Here is a 22,858-nt window from a genome sequence, read left to right on the forward strand (position 1 = left end):
CGGCGATCGCCAGACCCCCTCCCCCAGACACACGCACACACCGGGGGGAGTCTGGGGAGAATGCTTCAGGCTACCGTCCTTAACTTTCCTTTAAGTCACAGGTTCTGCCGTAGAGATTCCCGACAAGTTTGCATCCTACTCCATCCATCCCATAGCTATTTTTAAAAATATCAACCAATGGCTCTCCCACCACATCCTCAAGTCAAACTGATAGTAAAGGAGGTGGGTGTGTTGTGTTGAACTTGTGACTTCCGAGACTCCCTGGCATACCTTCTCGAATCTTTTAGGTATCTTTTCCAGTCTGAAAAGCATGGTTTTAATACGAGGATGGGGGTGTCTACAAGTTTGGAGGAGAGTCGAATCAGAGGTACATCCAACTCAATCTTTGGAAGAACATTCCTCTGTTTGGTTAGGGGGACAGGCAGCATTCAGCTCATCTGAAGTGCCTTTTCTGTCCCTTGCTTTTTACTAGTTGGTTGGATTCCGCCGTCCCACCCTGCATTCCATCTAGAGCCCCAGATGCTTTCTTAAGGCCCAGTGGGGGATGGAGTGGGGGTGTTAGAAGGAAGTTGGGTTTCCCTAGGAAATTTGAAACAAAAAGGCTTGAGACCGACTTAATTAACAAATTATTCATTGTTTATCGGAAATTTAAATTTAACTGGGCATCCTTATTTCCTCCACCTGGCAACTAGTTGGAATCCCTCAGCCAAGAGCCGAGCATGCCTGTGCTGGTCAAGAGGGGATCAGAGGCATCTCCAGAGGATGGGAGAATGAAGGACACTAGCATTTCTTAAACTGCTTTCATATTCCTAGCATGGTTATAGGCAGGCATTTTCACAGTAGGGGGGTTGGAATCAGAGTGACCTGGGTTCAAATCTCAAATCTGGCACAGATTAGCTGTATGACCTTAGGCAAGTGACCAAAACTCTCTGGGTCTCAGTTTTGCTCACTTGTAAAATAGCACCTGGTGTACTGCCCTAGGGATTAAGGAAGATATTGTTCCTGAAGCCCTCAGAATGGTATGTAGCACAAGGTGATTACTCAATAAAGTCTCAAGTTTACTTATACTGCCACAGATCCAGATTTGGTGGTACCTGAAGCTTATGAAATTTGGGGGACTCTCTTCAAGATAAGGAATACAAAGTTATGAGTGCAAAATTAGACACATGAATGCAAATGAGGGGTCTGAGGCTTACCTTCTTTAACATCATGGTAAAAGTCCACCTTTGGCTCTGACTAGCAATGTGCAAACATTCCAAAGAGAAACTAGGTTGTCCTGGAAGGTGGTCGTCAAACCAATTTAGACCATCAAGACAAATCTTTTTTTTTTTTTAAAGTAATAGAATGGAATAGAAATGATCAGTGCTCATCACCTGTTAGTGTGGTTAAGGGTATGTGTGTCCTGGGTGATGATATACAATGGATTTATTCCTTGGATAATAGTCACAAACGTTCAAGAAATACTGCTGGGGTGGGGTGGGGGGAACGCCAGAGCAGTTCCTTGGGATGGGCATCAGTACCCCTATTTTCTCTAGCCTTTGGGTTGGAGTTGATTAGGGTGAGGGCAGGGTCAAGGAAAAGATGCTCAAATGAGTTAACCAATTAACCCAGGAGCATCTGTCTCAGGGCTAATGAGGGAAAAGAACAGCTAGCCAAAGCCAATCCATCACCTTCACCCATCACAAACCCAAACCTAGGGACCTAGTGGAGGTGCCTCTAGGCCCTCAGGGAGAGGAGACACTGAACCTAGCTCCAAGAGTCACTTGCTGATCATGACCTAGAGGCTTTGCTCTTGGAGAGACCATCAGGGTGTTAGGATCAGCGTTAGAGATGTGTTCCTTCTTCCCTAGGTCCTCCCCTCCTCTACGCTGATGTTAAGAGGGTTTGTTCAGCCAGGAAAGCTGCTGTGGAATGTCCTTTACTGGACCCCTCTCAGAAGGGTCCTCTGAGCCCCTGTCTGTCCTAGAGCCAAGCTTATTATCGCTGAGTCCTGGGGTTGTCAGAGAAGGTGGATGTTATCTTTCCACTTTTTGCATAAAAGGAACCCTGGAATTCCAAGGGAATGAAGAGAAACTGAGCCAGAAGGGTTTTAGCTTCATGCGTTCTGCTTCACAGCTGGAAATCAAGGGTACCAGGAACCCACCCTCCCCCAGGATCCCCGTAGGGGAGCCAGAGAAGGGCTCTCCAAGATATCCCGGTAAGTACCAGTCCTTCCCCACCAAAGATCCCATGTCCTCCCATCCCTCATTCCCACCCAGCCAACAAGCGCACCCTCTCGGAATCCCAGATCCCAGGACAAAAGCCCCCAGACTGGATACAATGCTCAGTACCAGTGGGCTACCCAGAGAAGGCGGGGCCCACGGGAGCGGGGATGGGGGAGGAGCAGGGTCAGGACTCACGCCTGGGGAGGAGGCTCGAGAGGGGCCAGTCTTCCAAAGAGAATGAGCCCATTCAGAGCCGGGAAGGAAAGGGAAAAAACCTTGTCTGGTGTTTGACAAGAGGAGAGGAAGGGGGGCAGGGGTGGGCGCTGCTGATTCGCTTCTCCCCTCCACTGCCCCTCCCGCAGAGCCTGGAGCGGGGGTGGGGGGGGTGGGGAGCCAAGGGAAGAGGATGTCTAAGGGACAGAGGTTGAGGGGGGGCCTGCGGAGCGGGGGTAGTGAGGGGGCTGCTTGAGGAGCCTGAGAGTGTGCCAGAAGGGTCCAGTAATGGGCCTGGGGAGAGGGAGCCAGCTTCAGAGGAGAGAGAGAACTGCAGGGCCGAGGAGAGCCAACAGAGTAGCGGAGGGCAGATGCGAGACTTCCCCAGAAGAGGTACAGGGCCTGTCTTCTGGCACCTAAGAGGCAGGAAGGACAGGGCTCTGGTTTAGGGAGATGACCTCTAAGGGTCAACAGGCAGGGGTCTAAAACTAGCAGCCTGTGAAATGCTGGTCAATCATTGACCAGCCATTGAGACTGCAGGACCCAGGAGCACACACATGCATGTGTGTATATGTGTGTGTATGTGTGTGTTGCCACCAGAGTCTCCTCCCTCCTGCCTACCTCACCAGCCAGCCTGGGGTCAGAGGACTGAAAACAAACAGAAAAAGGGAGGAGACGGTCCACAGTCCGAGGTCCAGGCCACAAACTGGGGCCTACCCCACAGAGCCTTGAGTCTGGGGCATGGGTTGCTGGGAAAGCACCTGTGTGAATTAGTTACATGGCAGGAGTCCCCCAAGAGGAGGCACAAGGCCTCCCTGGGGCCACAGGAGAGTGGAATTTGGAAGCTTCTGATAAGAAAATCTGCCCTTCTATAGGTGGCCTTTCAAGAACACTTGCTCCCTAGCCACCAGGGGGCTGCTCCCTGGGCCTAGGGTTAGCCCAAGTCCCTAGGTAGCAAACTGACATACCAGACATGCTGACCCTGGGCCTGCTGATCACATCCCTCAGTCCTTCTCACCCCATCTCAGGAATGCAGGCACAAGGCCTGGGGAGTTTGCCTTTCTTTCTCTCCAGGCTGCTTTGCCAAGACAAAAGCATTCTCGTGCCTTTAGCCTTCCTTGGCTTTAATGAAGGAGGTACACGTGGCTTCCATCCTGGCCCACACAGACAAGACTGTCATGGTTTGTGTTCCTGTCCTGTGCTGTGTGTTTGTGCTGGCTATTATTTAATATGCACCCTCGGCATCTTTCCTCAGAGAGTAGCTGGGCTGTGTGGCCTTGAATAACGCTTCATTTCCACGTCTGAAATATGAGAGAGTTGGACTGAATAATTTCTGGTCACAGTGTTTTAGACTTCAGTGTGGGAGCAGTGACTCCTGCAACCCCATGCTTATTCCTTGAAAGCCCCATTGAGCCATCCCTCTGCCAGATTCCAGATTCCAGATTTTTTGTTTCACAAACACTGAGTTTTCCTGCTCTACTCAGCCCTTCAGGACTCCAAGCTCCCCTGGCTTGCTATTGGAGCTCCAGACTACTGGGGTGTGAATGAGGACGCTCTTGCCTCTGACTTTTAATTTGGGGAAGAAGTGGGGCACTTGAGTGGTTCAGTTGGTTAAGCGCCTGCCTTCCACTCAGGCCTTGATCTCAAGGTCCTGGGATCTCAAGGTCCTGGGTTGGAGCCCCACATAGGGTACTTTGCTTTGTGGCAAATCTGCCTCTCCCTCTGCCCCTCCCTCTGTGATCTCTCTGGCATTCACTCTTTCAAACAAATAAATAAAATCTTTAAAAAAAAAATTGGGGGGGGGGTATCCCTGGGTGGCTCAGTGGTTGAGCACCTGCTTTGGCCCAGGGTGTGATCCTGGGGTCCCGGGATCGAGTCCTACATTGGGCTCCTTGCATGGAGCCTGCTTCTCCCTCTGCCTGTGTCTCTGCTTCTCTCTCTCTCTCTCTCTCTCTCATGAATGGGTAAATAAAATCTTAAAAAAAAAAAAATGGGGGAAGAGGAGGTTAGGAAGCTTCCAGAAGCATAAAATTGGGATAGTCACCAGGTCCTGATTTGGGAAGACAGTTCCATTTTCAGATGATTTCATTCACTGAACCCATGTTAATGATTCTTCTTTTTGCTTTTTTTTTAATTTATTTTTTAAACTTTTTTTTCTTTTTTTTTTTTTAGATTTTTTTTTTTTTTAAAGATTTTATTTATTTATTCAGGAGAGAAACAGAGAGAGAGGCAGAGACACAGGCAGAGGGAGAAACAGGCATCATACAGAGAGCCTGATGTGGGACTCGATCCAGGGTCTCCAGGATCACGCCCTGGGCTGCAGGCGGCGCTAAACCGCTGCGCCACAGGGGCTGCCTTTTTTTTTTTTAGATTTTATTTATTTATTCATGAGAGACACACAGAGAGAGAGGCAGAGATATAGGCAGAGAGAGAAGCAGGCTTCATGCAGGGAGCCTGATGTCGGACTCGATCCTGGGACTCCAGGATTATGCCCTGGGCCAAAGGCAGATGCTCAACCGCTGAGCCACCCAGGCGTCCCCTTCTTTTTGCTTTTACATCAAGTCATTCTCTGAGATCTGTCGATTCTTCTTTCGAAACGTCTGTGTTTTTCCTGCCTCCACCACCAGCTAGTCTAAGCCTCTGTCAGGTCTTCTCTGGGTAAAAGCACTAGCCTATGGGATGCCTGGGTGGCTCCGTGCTTGGGCGGCTGCCTTCAGCTGGGTTCAAGTCCCGCTTCAGGCTCCCTGCATGGAGCCTGCTTCTCCCTCTGCCTGTATCTTTGCCTCTCTGTCTCTGTGTGTCCCTCATGAATAAATAAATAAATCTTTAGAAAATAAAATAAAATAAAAGCACTAGCCTGTGATCTCTTGCATGTTGCTTTTGCCCTCTCTCAATCTTACCCCCACTTTTTTCCCCATGGCAGCCAAAGTGTTTTAAACGTAAGTCTCATTTGTTGGAGTGCTAACACACCTTGCGATGGCTGCCTTGCCTAGACTCTTGACTGACCCAACAGAATCTGGTCTTTGGCTGTCACTTCAATCTCATAACCTTCTAGCCACATGAGCTTCTTTTCTGTTTTCCAAAGATGCCAAACTTGTTCTTGCCTTAGGGCCTTTGCACTGGCTATTCCCTCAGCCTAGAACAGTCTGCCCCCAGGTGTTAGCAGGACTGGTTCCTTCTGGTCACATAGGGTTTCATCTCAAATGTCACATTCTCAAAAAGGCCTTCTTGGGATCCCTGGGTGGCTCAGCGGTTGAGCGCCTGCCTTCGGCCCAGGGCATGGTCCTGGAGACCAGGAATCCCACATCAGGCTTCCTGCATGGAGCCTGCTTCTCCCTCTGCCTGTGTCTCTGTCTCTGTCTCTGTGTGTGTGTGTGTGTGTGTGTGTGTGTGTGTGTGTCTCATGAATAAATAAATAAAATCTTAAAAAAAATAAATCAAAAAGGCCTTCTCTGACCACCCAATCCAAAGTATCCTTCTTCTCCTTCCTCATTCCCTTACCCCCTCTTCCTATTTACATTATCCAATTATATAACTCCACATGTGTGGCTACATGAAATTGTTTTTTATGTTTTCCCTTTGTTTTTAATGTTTGATGTAATATAGGCTTCCAAAATCAGAAACTTAAAGGTTTTAGAAGAGCCTTATCTCTACCTCAGAGTTCTCTCAAAGGGAGAATCCTGCTTTGTTAGGATTTTATCCTATTTTATTTTCTTTTATTCTAAATTTCTTCATCTTTTTTTTTTTCAAAGATTCTATTTTTACGTAATCTCTACACCCAATGTGGAGCTCAAATTTACAACCCCGAGATCAAGTGAGACTCTGAGACTCTTGATCTCAGAGTTGCTGAGTTTAAGCCTGATGTTGGGTATAGAGATTATGTAAAAATAGAATCTTTGGGGGGGAAAAAAGAGTCGCATGTTCTACTGACTGAGCCAGCCAGGCACCCCTGAATTTCCTCATCTTCAAATGAGGATGCTCATTTAAAAAAATGATCCCAGAATTATAGTAAGGACGAAATGAAATAATGTAGTAGAAAGGACTGATCTATCAGATGCAAAGTAGTATTAGCACTAGATTGCTTCTGGTCAGCTTCTAGAGAGCTGAGTGGTTGTTTTGTTCCTTTCAGCTTCCCAATCATTATCAACTGGGTGCTCAACTCCAGGGGATACTATTCATATTATATTTAACTTGAAGAGGCACCGTTCACAGAAAATACAATATGAATGGTGACTCCTGGAGTTCTTTTTTTTTTTTTTTTTGACTCCTGGAGTTCTGCCTTGCCTCACTTGGTGCTAGAACTAAGAACTCCGGAAATGTTTGCTAAATGAGTAAGTAAATGAAATCCAATTTTACTTCTTGTTCATTCCACTTCTTGAAATAAAAAGGAAAAGTTGACCCGGGGTGGAGAGTGGGAGAGGAGAAAAGCTGTCATTAATCTTACACACACTAATTATGCATCCAGCTACAAGGCTTCAATGCATCAATGAGATGGGTATGTGAATGTATCCTGGTGGTGATGTAGGGAGGAGCTGGTGGATATTAGAGCAAGTATCCTATTCCCAAAGGTCCTCCTCTTGATTTTCTTTGAAATATTACACCTCTCCCATCTCAGTGTGGTCTGAATCACACTGGTGATTCCACAGCCCTGGATTTAGTACCCAAATCCTTCCGTTGGATTAACGTTCATTCATTGAAAAGAAAAGAAAAGAAAAATGAGTTCTTAGGGGCACCTGGGTGGCTCAGTGGTTGATCCTAGGTTCTGGGATCGAGTCCTCATTGGGCTCCCCACAGGGAGCCTGCTTCAACCTCTGCCTTTGTCTCTGCCTCTCTTTGTGTGTCTCTCATGAATAAATAAAAATAAAATCTAAAAGAAAAAAAAAAGGGATCCCTGGGTGGCTCAGCGCTTTAGCGCCTGCCTTCAGCTCAGGGCGTGATCCTGGAGTCCCGGGATCGAGTCCCACGTCGGGCTTCCTGCATGGAGCCTGCTTCTCCCTCTGCCTGTGTCTCTGCCTCTCTCTCTCTCTCTCTCTCTGTGTGTGTATCTCATGAATAAATAAATAAAATCTTAAAAAAAAAAAAGAAATGGAGTTTAAATTCAAACTAGAATAAGCAGGTGTGAGAGTACGAATTGTACAGACAAGACTGAGCCAGTAGGGGTGAGAAACATGGCCCCATGGGTCTGGTGCAGGGGCCAGATCATGCAGAGTTTGTGGAATTATGATTTTATCCTGAGGTAATGGGGAGCCCATAAAGAATTTAAGAAGAGGGACAGACACCTGGGTGGCTCAGGGTGTGATCCTCGGTCCTGGGATCGAGTCCTACATCAGGCTCCCTGCGAGGAACCTGCTTCTCCCTCTGCCTGTCTCTGTATCTCTCATGAATAAAATCTTTAAAAAAAAAAATTTTTTTTTTAAGAAGAAAAGTGACACAGTCCAATTTAAATGTTAACGGACTGGATGGGGACAAAAGTAGGGGCAGAGACACACACTCATAAACTGCGAGTGTCTCGGCGACAGATGATGATGTCTTTAACCAGGATTGTGCCAATGGAGATGGAGACAAGTGGGCAGTTCCAGGTATCTTAGGAAGCGAATCTCCAGGGGTCTGGTGACAGAAAAAGAACCTGTACTTCAAATAAAGAGAGCATGGAGAAGAAAGAGGGCGCGTGTTCATACCAGACCAGTTTATTTTCCTCCTTAACCCACCTGGCGTCTCCCTTCCCTTAACCCAGTCGCCTCTATATATGGAGATGATGGTAAGACGAGGGGCGGGGCAGGCGCCCACAGAAATCCGGGCACTTTAATTTAAAGTGGGTGGACGTCACCGGAGATCAGACTAAAGAACACACGGAACTTCCGGTTACTCCGGAAGTGAAGACTCCTAAGCTCCTCCGCCGGCGGAGGGCCAGGTTGAAGGGATGGCCGGGCGGACAGCACGGCTGGTGTTGCTGGCTGGCGCAGCCGCGCTAGCAAGCGCCTCTCAGGGCGACCGGGAGCCGGTGTATCGCGACTGCGTGCACCGGTGCGAGGAGCGGAACTGCTCGGGGGGCGCTCTGAGGCACTTCCGCTCCCGCCAGCCAATCTACATGAGCCTAGCAGGTAAGCCCCACCCCGCGGCAAGCCCCGCCCTTCGGCCTTGGCCCCGCCCCTTGCGCCCCCAAACAACCTCTGAACCTTCGCTTCCCCTGGAGTCCCTTATGACTGTGAACGTAGGCCCAGGGTGGTTAGAGCGGCATCGGCCAGTCTTTTTATTTATTCAGTCAAATAGGTATTTATTTAATGCCCCTGGGTACTGGCCCTAGAATGACACTGAAATCAGATCAGTGCCCAGCCATTTGAGGTCACACTCCTCGCGGGGACATTAGCCTCCAGTGCAAGGTAGAGGATGCTTTGAGCCCTAAAGAACCCTTAGGTCAGGCAACCGGAGCATATGGGGGAGGAAGGAGTCGTTTCTGGCTTTAAAAAGGTGGGGGCAGTGATCATCTTAGAAGGACTTAAGGATGGATACATTAAATTTGGGCCTGTGGCCATTAATGGTCACCTGGTGGGTAACAGGTGTCACGGCAGGTCCGGTAATTTTCACAACCCTCTCAGGCAGTTTCCTTTAACCCAGTTTTACAGTGGGGAAACTCGGAGAGGTTAAGTGCCCTGCCCAAAGTCACACAGTCAGAAAGTGGTAAAGTGGTGTTTCCAGTTCTAGCCCGTCAGACTAGAAGTTTGTTCTCTTGACTATCCCTTTGCATTCCAGAGGGAACAAAGAGAATGGAGGCCCTGGGCAGATGTGCGCATATACAGTAAGCCTGGTTTACTCAGGGAGCAGGGTGCAGGGTACACACAAAAAAGAGTATGGGAAATAAAGTTGGGAAAGCAATTTGGGGCCTCAGAAGTTAGAGTGGAAGAATTTGGGCTTCATTTTCACAGGAGGGGGAGGTCAGAGGGCAAGAGTTCCTCCTTGGCCAGTGAGAGCAAAGCCTAAGTTCATCAAGAGCAAACATAAACCCACCTAGCCGTTGATGAGTTCAGCAGATGCCAAAGTTCCCATCTGGGTGGAAGGAGAAGAGAAGACACGTCTCTGTTTGCTCACTCACTGTACACCCCCATCCCCTAAACACATACACAAACACCTTTCCCTTGTGTGTGTGTCCTTCCATCTCTCATATATCCAAGTGGGAATGTAGACTTTCCTCTGGTTCTCTCCAACCTGCAGACCCTCTTAGTTTGGGTCCCACTTGAGCTCTCTCTCTGTGCCTCCCATGATGGGGAGTTCACCAGGTCATGTTTCTCTGTTTCAGGCTGGACCTGTCAGGACGACTGTAAGTATGAGTGTATGTGGGTCACTGTTGGCCTCTACCTCAAGGAAGGTCACAAAGTGCCTCAGTTCCATGGCAAGGTGAGTTGGAGGGTCAGGGTAGGGATATGGTGACAGCGTGGTAAGATACCCTTTAGGTTAGACCATACTGTCCAGGCAGTCTGAGTTGTGGGGTAATGGATGCGTATTTGGGGCAGGTTCCTATTTTCAAAATCTGCCGGTTTTCATATAATCAGACAGAACCAGTGTGTCCTGGCTCTGGATTTGGAGTAACAAAATCTGGGAAGCTGTGTGATCTCAGAGAGTGGTGGTGGGCTTCTTAGGGTGGTGGCATGTTCACCTTGCTACAAGGATAGATTTCCTGACCCTCCACAGCATGCTTTCTTTTGCTTCTTCAGTAGTGGTCTGGATTAAAATAGTAATACACCCTCAGGTTGCCCAAGTCATGGTTTACTAGTACTTTTTCTTTCTTTCTTTTTTAATTTAAATTCAATTAGCTAATATATAACACATCATGAGTTTCACATGTGGAGTTCAGTTATGCATCAGTTGCATGTAAGACCCAGTGCTCATCACATCACGTGCCCTCCTTAATGCCCATCACCCGGTTACCCCCCCTTCCCTGCTAGTGCTTTCTCATCCAGAATGATCTTGTTCTAGACTATTGAGGTTGACAAGAATTATTCTCCCCAGTTTGTCAGAGTAAGCTGAGGCTCAGAGGTCTGTGGGTAGTAGAGGAGGAGTATATCAGAACCTATTTTCTGGGTGGCAAGTTTATGCTGTTTCCACCAGGCCATATGAGCCATCTACACTGGCCTACCTGGCCTTCCTAGAGACCAGGCTTACCGTGCTGTGAATGCTGGCCAGGACAGAGGGAGGGCCTTTAGCTAGGGACTGGAGGAGGGCTCATGGACCCTAAGAGGGACTGTCCCTGAGGCTTTGGCCAAGGTCCAGAGCGAAGCAACCAGCTGAAGGCCTGTTGATGTGGCATGTCAAGGAGCAGCAGGCTGGGGTAGCTGGGGTTGCCTGCCCCTGAGGCCCTCTCCATGTGCTCCCTTTCCAGTGGCCTTTCTCCCGGTTCCTGTTCTTCCAAGAGCCAGCTTCTGCCATGGCCTCGTTCCTCAACGGTTTGGCCAGCCTGGTGATGCTCTGCCGCTACCACACTTCTGTGCCAGCCTCCTCCCCCATGTATCCCACCTGCGTGGCCTTTGCCTGGGTAGGTAACTCGGCAGGACTCCTGCTCTACACCCTCGTCCAGGAAGGAGGGACTCTTGGATCCCCGTTCTCACCCAACAGGACTTCCCTTCACGTACCTTCCCCTCTGTTCTGCAGATTGGAAACTGCAGCTGTGGGTGGTTAGGCCTAGGGAGAAAACAGAGAAGGGACTGAATCAGATCTTACCTTTCTAGCAGAGTCCTAAGCTGGGTGTTTGGAAGGAAGGGAGGAAGAAGCCACTAAGAGACCCAGGAGGGCAATTTACAAGCACAGAAGGAAGATGAGTGGTAGGGAGCATGCTGGTAGGGACCCCTCTGGATGACTTAAAGCCCCCTCCATCTCAGCCCAGGAGGTATGGCAGCTGTAGCACTCCAGGCAGAGCTCAGCCTGGTCTTCGACCATCCCTAAGAAGCTGAAAGAATGTTCCATGTGGGTATCCAGAGAGGGCTCTGAGCTTCACAGTGTGACCGGTCAGTGGAGCCAGTATCGAGGGCCTGAGATTGTGTGAGAAGCATGGGCCAGGGGACAGCTCTGAGCTGTGACAACCTTGGGGAGGGTGTGAGAGTAAGAAGTTGCAACCAGAGCTCCCTCTGTAAGCCTTAGGGAAATGGTCTGTGCTCACTCACCTGCCTGCCACCAAAGCAGTAATTCATGTATTGAGCACCTACAGTGTGCCAGGCACTTTGCTGAGTGCTGGAGATCCAAAAGGATGTAAAAACAGACAAGAGGCACCTGGCTGGCTCAGTTCATAGAGTGTGCAACTCTTGATCTCAGGGTCATGAATTCAATACCCACGTTGGGTGTAGCGCTTACTTAACAAGGACCAAAGCCAAAAACCAGGTTCCTGCCCTCTGGTAGTAACCACACAAGCACACGATTGAATGTAAAAGCACAACTCTTGAAAAGTGCAGTGGAAGAGATGTGCTGCAGGGTGTGTGATGGGGCACTAGACCAGACCAGTGCCAGGCAATCGGGGATGCTTCCCTGAGGAGGGAGCCTTTGAAGTAAGATTGGAATGATGAATGAACCTTAGCTCCATGAGTTCAGGGAGAGTAGGGGGAGCCATCCACACAGGAGACTCAGAATATGCACAGACAGAAGAGAGTGAGAACTAGGGGCTCCTGGGTGGCTTAGTCAGGTGAGCATCTGCCTTCAGCTCAGGTCACGATGGAACCGCATCCGACTCCCTGCTTGTCCCCTTCCCTCTGCCTGCCGCTCCCCCTGCTTGTGCCTGCTCTTTCATTTGCACTCTCTCTCTCTCTCTCAAATAAATAAATAATAAATAAATAAATCTTTAAAAGATAAATAAAAGAGAGAGTGAGAACCTGAAAGGCCAGGAAGCCTGCCATACAGGAAGCCAGGGAGTGGGTGAGAAGACAGATGCGCAGGTGGGCAGTGAATGGGGCCAGGCCCTGGAGAGCTTGGGGGCACATTAACACTTTCCACCTGGATTTTCAAAGTGTCAGGAAGAAACGAGGGTCAAAGGGAAGAGGTTTCCTGAATAGATATGCTTGGAAAACTCATCCTGGCTACTGTGTAGCAGACAAATTGGAGGAGTAGGAGTGGATGCAGGGGGCTAGTGGGTTTTAGTACAGGGCACAGTAGCTAGACAGGGCGGGAGTATGGGTCTTGGGAAGGGGGTTGTTAAAAACTATGTTTGAGCTATGTTTTGAGGTGATTAACATTTTTAAAAATTTATTTCTTTAACACATGCATAGCTCTTTCTGTATGTCAGGTACAATTCTAAGTATTTTATAACCTCATTAATCCCATCACAAGCTATGAGATTAGCAGTATTATCATCCCGAGGTTATAGATGGAAACCAAGGACTGAAAAGGTTAAGTAAAACCTGTCCTAGGAGCCAGGGTTTGAACCCAAGCGCCTGGCTCCAGAGTCTGCATTCTTGCCACCTTGACTGTGCTGGCACGCCGCAGCAGTAGGTTTGGTGAGGAAGGAGCAATCCAGGACAACCCAGTGTTCCCACTCATGAGAGATAGAAGCTGTGCACGTGCATGAGATCACCAGGAGTTGCTGAGGGGGTCTAGGATGGAGCCCTGAAGGGCCCGTAAAACATGAAGGTTAGATAGAGGAGAATGAGCCAGCAGCAGACACAGGAGTGGCTGGAGGGCTCAGTGGAAAACTAGGATATTGTATACTTGGGGAGCCCTGGGACAGGAACAGGGAGGAGTGTGGAAGCTGTTCTCTGGAACTCTGCTGGACAGTCAAGAGAACTGAAGGACACCCCAGGGTCTGGCTACACCAGTTTCTGAGGACCTTAGGAAAACTGGTAATAGGGGGGCTGCTGAGAAGTCCAGGCCGAGCCTCAGACTTAAGAGATGGGCATCATCAGGAGGGCAGTGGGGGAGGCCATTCAGCCTCTGGAAAATGTTGATTCTAATTTTTTTCTATTTAACAAATATTAATAATAAGTGTTAGGAATTACATAATAGGCATGTCCTAAGTACCTTACATGTATTTTTTTTTTTATTTTTATTTATTTATGATAGTCACAGAGAGAGAGAGAGAGAGAGGCAGAGACACAGGCAGAGGGAGAAGCAGGCTCCATGCACCGGGAGCCTGACGTGGGATTCGATCCCGGGTCTCCAGGATCGCGCCCTGGGCCAAAGGCAGGCGCCAAACCGCTGTGCCACCCAGGGATCCCACCTTACATGTATTTTCTCATTCAATCCTCATTATACCACTGTGAACTCTAAGCAAGGCTCAGAGACGGAAAGCCTTGTCCAAAGTCAACAGCTCACAAGTCAGTGACTGGTGGAGACAGGTTGGCATCCAGGACTGACTCCAGGGCTGTAAGAGCACTTGGCTCCTCCTCTGGGCTGTCTCCGTATACTGATAAACGTCTGTTGAGCATATGCTGTGGGGAGAGACAGAGGTTAGTCCTTGTGGAAACTGAGGTCCTGGCCCCAAGGAGCTAAGTCTAGGGGGAGGGGTGGGTCCAGCTGGTCTGGGAGGCAGAGTAGGCAGAGCCCTGGGAGTAGCAGGTTTGGGAGGGGAGACCATGTCCTCTAGTGGAGAAGTCTGCTGGGGAAGCCCAGAGACGGGGAGAGACTCCATCAGGGACTTGCAGGCCTCATAAGGTTTAGATGCAATACAGATGAGGGGAGAAGAGATCGGATTTCTGCATTTCCGGCTGGTAGCACAGCAGGAGCAAAGGGGTGGAAGGTGGAGGATATGGGACCTACATGGACAGCCTTGGATAGGTCAGCCTGGCCACAATGTGGCTGAGTGAAGAGGAGTAGAAGGAGGTAAGATAGCACAGAGAGGGCCCTGAGTGCTGAGGGGCAGGTGCTCTTGTGTAGGCGGGGGCCTGGCATCTGCATACCCTGTCCTAAGCATGGATGCGATATTTAGTCTTGGCCAAGAAAGCAGAGAAATTGAGGAGGGTACACCTGTCCCCTTTCCCTTGGGGGTTCTTCCAGGATCACTGCTTTCTGGGCCCATGGCCTTCACCCCCTGCCCCCACCCCTGCTAGCGAGCACTGGGCAGCCCCTGTCTAAACTGCCTGAACAAAGCTTAGCGCCTCCTTGGACAGACCCATGGGTCTGAGGGGACCCCAGGGGGTCCCAGCCTTTGCCAGTTATCATGCCACAGCTCTCGTCTTGATCTCCCTGATTCTTGGGTCTTTCGTCTCACTGGTCGGCCACTCAGCTTCCTTCTTTGTGAGGGTCGGGCCTCCCAGTACCCTGCAATCTAGTCTACTGAGGACCCTTTGGGACAGAGCAGGAGATGTTTGATTGAGAGAAGGTGGATACCTGGAGGCTGTGTCTTAGGACATCCTATGGGATATGGGGTTTGGGAACACGGAATCCTCTCATGCTGGCACAAAGTCCTGGAGGGAGAGAGTCTTGGTGCCCACACTTTGTTTCATGACCAGTTTGGATTTTATACTTGATCTTTAGTCCTGTGTGCCTGTGTTTGCAGGAGGGAGGGCTCCTGAGCTGAATGAAGGGTGTGGCAGTGGACTTTGTATTGGGCTGGGTCTTCTGGAGCCAGTGGGGCTCCTGATTTCTGTTGGGATAGGTTAGGAAGGCATTTTCCAGGCTAAGTCTTGAGAGGGTTGGCTCAGTCTTTTCCCCTGGGAAACAAAGAGACCCTGCCCCAGCAAGGCTAATGAAGCTTTGGCACAAGAAGGCAGCCTCCGCCTTGACATTTGGACCTGGGCTGGGCATCTGCCAGGCTTTGGGGGAGCCTGCCAAAGCTCTGCACACCATAGACCTTTGACTTCTGGCACATGGGGGCCCCTGCCCTCTGCAAAGCCAGGAGGCCAAACCAGTTCCCTGCCCCTTCATCCAGTAAGGAAAGGTCCTCAGAAGTAGAGGTGAGAGAGTGAGGGTGCCAGGAAAGCCCAGACTGTCCCCACAGGATGATTGATGGAGGTGGGGACTGATTGTGCTCTACCACTGCTGTGGAAACCACGAGAAGAGACAGGCCAAGCCTGCAGCAGAATGATGGTGAGACTTCAGAAAGGACTTCCCGCTGGTCAGACGAGAGCCAGTGGAACAGACAATGGCAGGAAATCAAGGGATCCTTTTGGATGGTAGAAAAAGCCATCTTCCTCCCATGTCCATCTGCCTCTTCCCCTCTTCTGTCTCAGGAGTGAAGTGGGGCAGGGTTGCCCTGCCCAAGGCAGGGGGTAAGACACTGTGGCCTGGGGGGGGGGGGGGGGCGGGCAGGATGGCAGCAGGCGTCATATTTAACATTCTGCCTCCCCCACTTCTGAGACACTGAGCTATTTAAAGCCCCACATGTCCCCACCACCACGGTGTCAATGACAGCCCCGAGCACTGGGGCTTAGCACTGGGGTCGAATTCCTGACAGATCTGGCTCATTTGGCATCCAACCAGTTTCACGGCTGTGATATTTTTGTCTCAATTTTCTTATTTTCCAACAGACTGAAACAGCCTCCTGCTCTCCCTCACCCAGCCTTCCCCCGTCCCCCTCCGTTTCCACCCTTGTTGGCATCCTGCCCCTGGCCTCCCCGCTTCCTCTGTGTTTACACAAAGCCCAGCGCCCTCCTGGCCTGCCTGATTGGCCAGTTACCATTGGCCCCCCCATTCTACTCAAGCTTGGCTGAAGAGTCCCGGAGCAGCCATACTCTTGTGCCTGGGAACCTTTCCCTTCCTTCCACTTCTGTGTGTCCCCTTTGCTTGAGTCTTGATTACAAACTCCCGGGGAAGAGAAATAGTATCTCTCCAGTGAATCCTGGGGAAAAACTGGCATTTATGGGATACCTACTGTGTGCCAGGCGGCCGTAGCAGCAACCATTTACTGAGTGGCTTCTTTTTGCTAGGCATTCTGCAGACCTCATCTTAGGACCCTCTGATGCAGTGGGTATTATTCTTAACTCAATTTGGTAGATGAGACAGCTGAGACTCAGAGATTTCTTTTGGTTTAAGATCACACAGCTATTTAGGGACTAAGAACTTGAACCCAGGGTCCATCTTCTTATGAAGGCTGTGGAAGTTCTGCCCCCAGCATGAACAGTGGGGTGGGCCTGGGCAGCGGTGGGGAGACTACCTCTTCTCTGCCTGGACTTCCTTGGCCTTTGGAGACAGTGGGAGGCACACTTGGCCTCTTTGGCCTTGGGTCTGTGGAGAGATGTGAGGGTCCCATTCTGGTCAACAAATTGGGAAGAAACAGCACCTAATGTTTTGCCCTGTCCTGGGCGCTGTGCTACACACTGCACTTGTATTGCTCGTTAAATCTTTGTGAGTACTATGATTATTTCTATTTCACAGATGAGAAAACTGAGGCGCAGCAAGGCTAAATAACTTGCCCAAGGACACACAGGAAATGCAGAGCTGAGTTTGAACCCTGGCAATCTAACCCTAGGGCGTGCATACTTAATGACACTGTCTTCCAAGTCTGCAGAGAGGGTCAGAAGAGGAGTCCCTCATAATGGGACACTGCCTGGGGTAGAGGGGGCTTTTTAGGGGTGCAGAGTCCAGGCTGCAGGTGGGTCACTGTAAGTGGAAGGTACCTCAGGGAGGCCATTGAACAGAGGACCCCGCAGCTCCCACTCTGCCCCCTAGAGCTGAGCCCTGGTCCCATGCTTCTTCCCACCCCTGCTTTCAGGGCCAGAGCCACCACTTAGCTCAGGTCTCTTGTCACCTCTCCCTTCCTGCTGTGGGTGACAAGGAGGCCTGGTTGGCTGCCAGTCCCTGCTGCCTTCCCCTCCAACTCCCTCTCATGCTGGCTCCAGGGCCACTCTCTTCCCCGAGGGTGTCCCTATTCCTGGCCTCCTGGGCCCTGCCTCCAACCCTGAGTCTGCTCTGCTCCCCATGCTGACCCAGAGCATCACAGGCTTTATATGGGAGCAATGTCTGAGAAGCCACCCATCTTCCAGCCTCCAGACCAAGCCCCCTAGGCCATCTTTGAGAAAGGGGCAGCGCCTGGGACAGGACTGGATGGCCGTCTTCAAGAGAGCAAGTAGCCTGACCTAGAATAATCGTCTGATGTCAGGGTTGGAAAGGGAGGAAGGATCACTTAGGCTAGCCCCTGATTGATTAGTCGATTAGTCACAAGGGGAAAAAAAAAGGTAACAGGAGGAGGCAAAGACCCACAGGGCAGGGTCTTTGTCCAGAGGAGCAAAGCCAAGAGATGCAGCCTAGGACCCAGGCCAGACAGGCTTGCATGGGGCCACCTGAGCCTCCAGAGACTTCTAATGCTGACTGCCTTTGCACAGAGCCTTGCCTGTCTACACACCTTTGCTTTTCCCATTCTCTCATAAGCCCTTTGGGGCCTGCAATGAGGAACCCATCCTGCTGTCTGGCCTTCCTGCTGCAGTACTGGATGGAGAGGCTTCTTCCCTGCTTCCTCTGGCCCGTGCCTGGCCAGGTTTCCTGCTGTCCTGGACCCAAACGAGCAGCTCCTGGCCTTGACCCATCCCAGGCTGACTTGTTCCCCCCACCCTCCCTAGAGCAGCCCTCCCTATCTCCAGTGCATTCCAGGCCAGACCTCTGGCTGCCTGTTTTTTCCTTTGACTGGTTGTCACTGGTTTTCCAGCCCAGTGAAGGAACCTCCACCCTTGCCCACCATCTTTCTTTTTTTTATTTTTATTTTTATTTATTTATTTTTTTTTGTCCACCATCTTTCAGTGATCTGGGCCTCTGCCATGAACACAGCACCAACTCCCACAAGATCTAGAATTCATTTACAAGATGTTTTGTACTGTCCCTTTGCAGTTAATTTCCAGAGAAAAGGCCTCAAACATGCTCCTGGGCCCTGACCCGCCACAGCCCCTTCTGCCTTCTGCTCCTCCCAGAGCTCTGGAGCAGCAGACACTGGTCTGGCGGGTTGGGCCGGCCCACCCAGGAGGAAGCTGGGCTCAGTTGGCCAGGCTTCTCCTTAGAGACTTGGCCCCAATGGGATCTGCTCGAGATCTCCCTCGCTTGCTTTGCTTGGGACACACCCCAAGCTGGCTCGAGCCCCTCCACTCCACCCACTTCATTCCCGCCCCCAGAGGCTGAGGTCACCAGCTCCCCTGGCCCGGGTGGGGCTGTCATCACCTGCCAGTTGGGGGAGGAGGCGAGGCCCCCTGGGGGCTGTTGTCTTAGAGATTGAGTAAGCAGGGAACTTGGCTCTGCCGGAACTGGTTCCCAGGCCAGGCCGGAACCTGTGGAGGCTGCAGCCCCCGTGGCCTGGGGGGCTCAGGGTTTCGGGGAAGCTGGGGGCATGGGTTTGTTCTGCGGGCTCCAGGGCCAAAGGTAAAAGTGTTTCACTACTCCAAAGAGCCCCTTCCCCAAAGTGAGACTCCTCTGAGAGCTCTAGGGCTCTTCCCCACCTCCCCACCTCGGGACCCTATGCTTACCAGCCCCTCCCTACAGGTTTCCCTCAATGCTTGGTTCTGGTCCACAGTCTTCCACACCAAGGACACCGACCTCACAGAGGTGAGCGGCCCTCTGACTCCATCTCCTGTTTGGGACAGTCCCAGAGGAGCCCAGAAAGGGTGGGGGCCCCTCTAGGGTTTCCTAGGGACTCCATTTACCCAGCACTTGCTCTGTGCTAAGCATCTTTAACCTATTCGTGCACTTGAGCCCCACCTGACCCTTATGAGGTAGATGTGATTATTGGCTCTTAACCGATGAGACAGCTGAACCTTGGAATGGCAAAATCGCTTGCCTGGGTCACCCGGCCAGTAAGGGCGATGCCTGGACTTGGGCCCACAGCTGTGGACTCGAGGCTGTGCTCTGAGTCCTGCGGCACTCGTGCATCCTGGAGCCCTAGTGTCCTAGCAGGCACCTCCACCATGCCTCCAACACCTCGCTGCTGAATACATTTTAAAAAGTTGTATGATGTGAATACAAGAGTCAGATTGTTAAATTCAGGAGTGAAACAGCAATAGGCACAAGGAGCAAGAGACCTAGACACCCCTACTCCCACCTCCACTCTGCCGCCCGTAGCCCGGGGACTCCCATGTCACAGTATAGCTGTGCCTCCAACGCCCCTCCTGGCCCCATCCCAGGGTCGTCTCAGCGCCCTGCCCACACAAAATTCTGTCCCCTTCCCCCTCCCTTCACACTGGCCCCTCATCCAGCTCTCCCTGTCCTCAGAAAATGGATTACTTCTGTGCCTCCACCGTCATCCTACACTCAATCTATCTGTGCTGTGTCAGGTGAGCCCATTTTGGCCCTGCAGGGGCAAAATCAGGCACTGGGGGCAGAAATGATCACCTCGCCCACCCCTGGGGGTGTTGTCCCTGGGGCCTTGCACCGCACACAGGCACACACACACACACCCTCTGGGCTGTTCTGGATGGGGACTTTGGGGTAGAGCTAGGGGGCCCTGGCTCTTTCCAAGGAGCAGCAGCACTTGGTCCCAGGCCCCTGGGGGGATTGGAGGCCTGCTTGGCTGGCCAGTTTGGGTAGGGGAGGAGGGCAGTGGCCCCCACATACTGACGTCAGGATGAAGGGATACTTAGGGAATGCTGTTCTGGGCATGGGCCACCCTCCATCTGAGCGGCTCTGGTTGGCGAGGCAGGACCGTGGGGCTGCAGCACCCGGCTGTGGCCAGTGCCTTCCGGGCCCTCCTGCTGCTAATGCTGACTGCGCATGTCTCCTACCTGAGCCTCGTCCATTTCGACTATGGCTACAACCTGGCAGCCAATGTGGCTATTGGTGAGGCATGAGGGGGGAACTGAGGACCAGGGCGGGGGTGCGGGGAAGGGGAGGGACCTGGACCATGTGTAGAACTGCTGGCCTGGGGTGGAGGTAGGGATTTGATGGTATTCCTGGAGAAGGTTCTAGAGAGGCCCTTGGGGTGGGAGAGGGGAGGCTGGGAGGAGAGTCTGAAGATGGTCGTGGGGTCAAAGAGCATGAGGATAGGGGAGGCTTGGGGGGAGTGGCGGGGGACGAGGTCCCAGGAGTGAGCCTCTCCCCACCCCCACCCCTACCCCCACCCAGGCCTGGTGAACGTGGTGTGGTGGCTGGCCTGGTGCCTGCGAAACCTGCGGCGGCTGCCTCATGTGCGCAAGTGCATGGTAGTGGTCCTGCTGCTACAGGGGCTGTCCCTGCTTGAGCTGCTCGACTTCCCACCTTTCTTCTGGGTCCTGGATGCCCATGCCATCTGGCACATCAGCACCATCCCGGTCCACGTCCTCTTCTTCAGGTGGGTGCTACTCCCTGTCCTGTGTGCACCTTCTTTGTGTCCATCCTCACCTGCTCCTTGAGGAAACCAAGGCCTCTGTGCGGCTCACCCCCTGCTAGCTTGGTTCACCCCCTGCTAGCTTGCCTACACTTGCCCCCACGGGGTGCTTTCAGAGCCATACCTCAGTGGGCTCCTCCCTCTGCCCACAGCTTCCTGGAAGATGACAGCCTGTATCTGCTGAAGGAATCAGAGGCCAAGTTCAAGCTGGATTGAAGGGCCTGGGGGTGGGTCTGCCCCACTGGGGATCCTGCCCTCTCCCAGCTGGTTCCCCTCCTCCCCATGATCCTTGAGATGATTTTCTTCCTTTTAGCATCTTGAACTTGGACATAAAGGGTATGGGCCCAGAATCATGTCACCGCCCATCCTCTTGCTTGCCCCCACCTGGCCCTCACAAGCCTTGGAGTCTGTTCAGACTTGGCTTTCTCAGCATCTGGAGTTGGGAGGATGGACAGCCCCTCTGGTTCCTGGAGCAGAACTGGAGTAGAACTGTGTTCTTAGCTCCACCAAGAGGAGAGCTGCCTCTGCCTCTCCATTAGCCCCTTCCCCACGTCCCCTCAATGCCAAGGTGGTTCCTACAGCTGTCTGTATAGCTGGGAGACCAGGTATACAGGCTTTTGGGGGCACAGTGGGGTCCCCTTCTGTTACCCCTTGCCCTCCTCCATGGCACCACTAGGTGGCACTAGACTCTTGCTCTTTGGCAGCCCAGGTCCCAAGGCAGGTCTCCTCCCAGTGGGATCTTGAGGGACCCAGCTGCTAGGGTTGGGGGTTGCCTCAGCCAGAATCCCTGGAGGCCTCATGGCATTCCCTCTCTGGGGCCAGAACCCCAGAGAGCCCAGGACGGGAATCCCTCTGGCTCCTCTGCTGCGGTTCTGGTTAAGACCCTGCCCATGAGTGTGGAAGGAAGTGTGAGCTAGACAGTGCATAGGTGACAGGGTGGTGGGTGTGGGCCTGCATGTATGAGATGCTGGGGGGGACAATGTATGTGAGCATGTGGGGAGAGTGGGGTGGGTGTGAGTGGTTTTAAAGTGTGTGTTGCAGGACAGGTGGGTAAGTGTGGGTTAGGGCAATATGCATAGACTGGGTAAGGTGAGTGTGAGTGTCACATCATGAGGGGAGGTTGGAGAGAAATGGAGGATCAGGTTACTACCAAAAAGTATCTGTTAAGCACCAGCTCTGCACAAGGCCCCAGGTGGGCAGAGAGCCAGGATATCTGAGCCAGCGGGGTACGAGGATCCAGGCCGCATGGGTGTGTTCCTGTCCATTGCCCCCACTTTACAATACTTCTCTAAATGTCAGAGCGTCCATACACAGCTCAAACCACCCTCAGGAACCAGCCTCTCTAGAGCAGAGGAAGGAAGGGACACGGGGATCGCCTGGGCCTCTCCTGCCTTCCTGTCTGTCTCCTCACCTAGACTTGGTTGGCCTCCCTCTTCTCTAGGCTCTACCTGCTAAGCCCCTTTGTCCCGGTCTGGACCCTAGGGGTGGGGGACAATGTGAGGGAGTAGAGGAGAAAGCCTGTGGCTGGTTCTGGTTTCCTGCCTTCCCAGAGCACGTGGGGGCCGCGCTGTATCTGCACCCTGGTAAAGGTGACCCCTGCAAGTCGCCAGCAGCCCCAGCACATTCCTGTTCCACAAGGATAGGATGAGGAGCTCCAGAAACTTTCCATTCAAAGGCACTCTCTGTGATCGGAGCCTGGGTTCTTGTTCTTTCCCTGCGCCCTTGTCCCTCCCTGGGGAGTAGGAGTGCTATGCTAGGACTTCAACCTCAGACTTGGGTGGCCTGTGTTTCTTTTGATATTGAGAACTATTTTAAGGTAGGAGGGTAGCAAGGGACATTTTTAATAAACCAATTCTGAGCCTCACCTACCCTTGTTCAGCTTGTTTGTGTGAATGGTGTGGGCTGGAGGGAAGGAGACAGCTGGCTGGGGGCAGTAGGCAGGTGGGGGTGAGGATGGCAGGGAGCAGGTGCAGAGCTGGGTGGAGCTCCAGTCCAGCTGTGGGGGGCCAATGAGGGGTCTCTGGGGGAGGGAACTGGTGCCTGGATTGTAACCCCTTCTCCCTGCACTGTCTACTCCAGTCTCCCGATTATCCTCTCCTCCGCTTCTGGTCTAAAGTAGGCTCTCCTACTATTACTTAACCTTTCTTAGCTTCACCTGCAAATAGGACAACAGGACCTGCTGAGTGTGAGGACCCAGCAGGCCTGGCACATAGCAGATGCTGAATGAGCTCCCTCTAGCCTTGACTTTCTT

The 22,858-nt window shown here is 51.9% G+C and overlaps 1 protein-coding gene across 3 annotated transcripts; it reads left to right on the forward strand.

Annotated features, from left to right (window-relative positions):
* Positions 1-8,254: 8,254 nt before the first annotated feature.
* On the forward strand, positions 8,255-22,471 carry PGAP3 (post-GPI attachment to proteins phospholipase 3). Of its 3 annotated transcripts, none has more exons than XR_003133550.3 (8): positions 8,256-8,518; positions 9,712-9,809; positions 10,792-10,944; positions 18,792-18,854; positions 19,502-19,579; positions 19,945-20,081; positions 20,367-20,571; positions 20,760-20,960. XR_003133550.3 is itself a non-coding variant. In XM_025440063.3 (8 exons), the coding sequence occupies exons 1-8, from the start codon at positions 8,338-8,340 to the stop codon at positions 20,821-20,823; spliced, it is 963 nt and encodes a 320-aa protein (XP_025295848.1). In that variant the 5' UTR covers positions 8,258-8,337; the 3' UTR covers positions 20,824-22,471. The 3 variants fall into 3 exon arrangements, 2 of the variants coding, with proteins under 2 accessions (XP_048970671.1, XP_025295848.1); XM_025440063.3 differs by having other exon boundaries at positions 8,258-8,518; positions 19,518-19,579; positions 20,760-22,471; XM_049114714.1 differs by lacking the exon at positions 10,792-10,944 and having other exon boundaries at positions 8,255-8,518; positions 19,518-19,579; positions 20,760-22,471.
* The last annotated feature ends 387 nt before the right edge of the window (positions 22,472-22,858 follow it).

Source organism: Canis lupus, chromosome 9 (assembly GCF_003254725.2).
Source record: "Canis lupus dingo isolate Sandy chromosome 9, ASM325472v2, whole genome shotgun sequence".
Classification (NCBI taxonomy): Eukaryota; Metazoa; Chordata; class Mammalia; order Carnivora; family Canidae; genus Canis; species Canis lupus.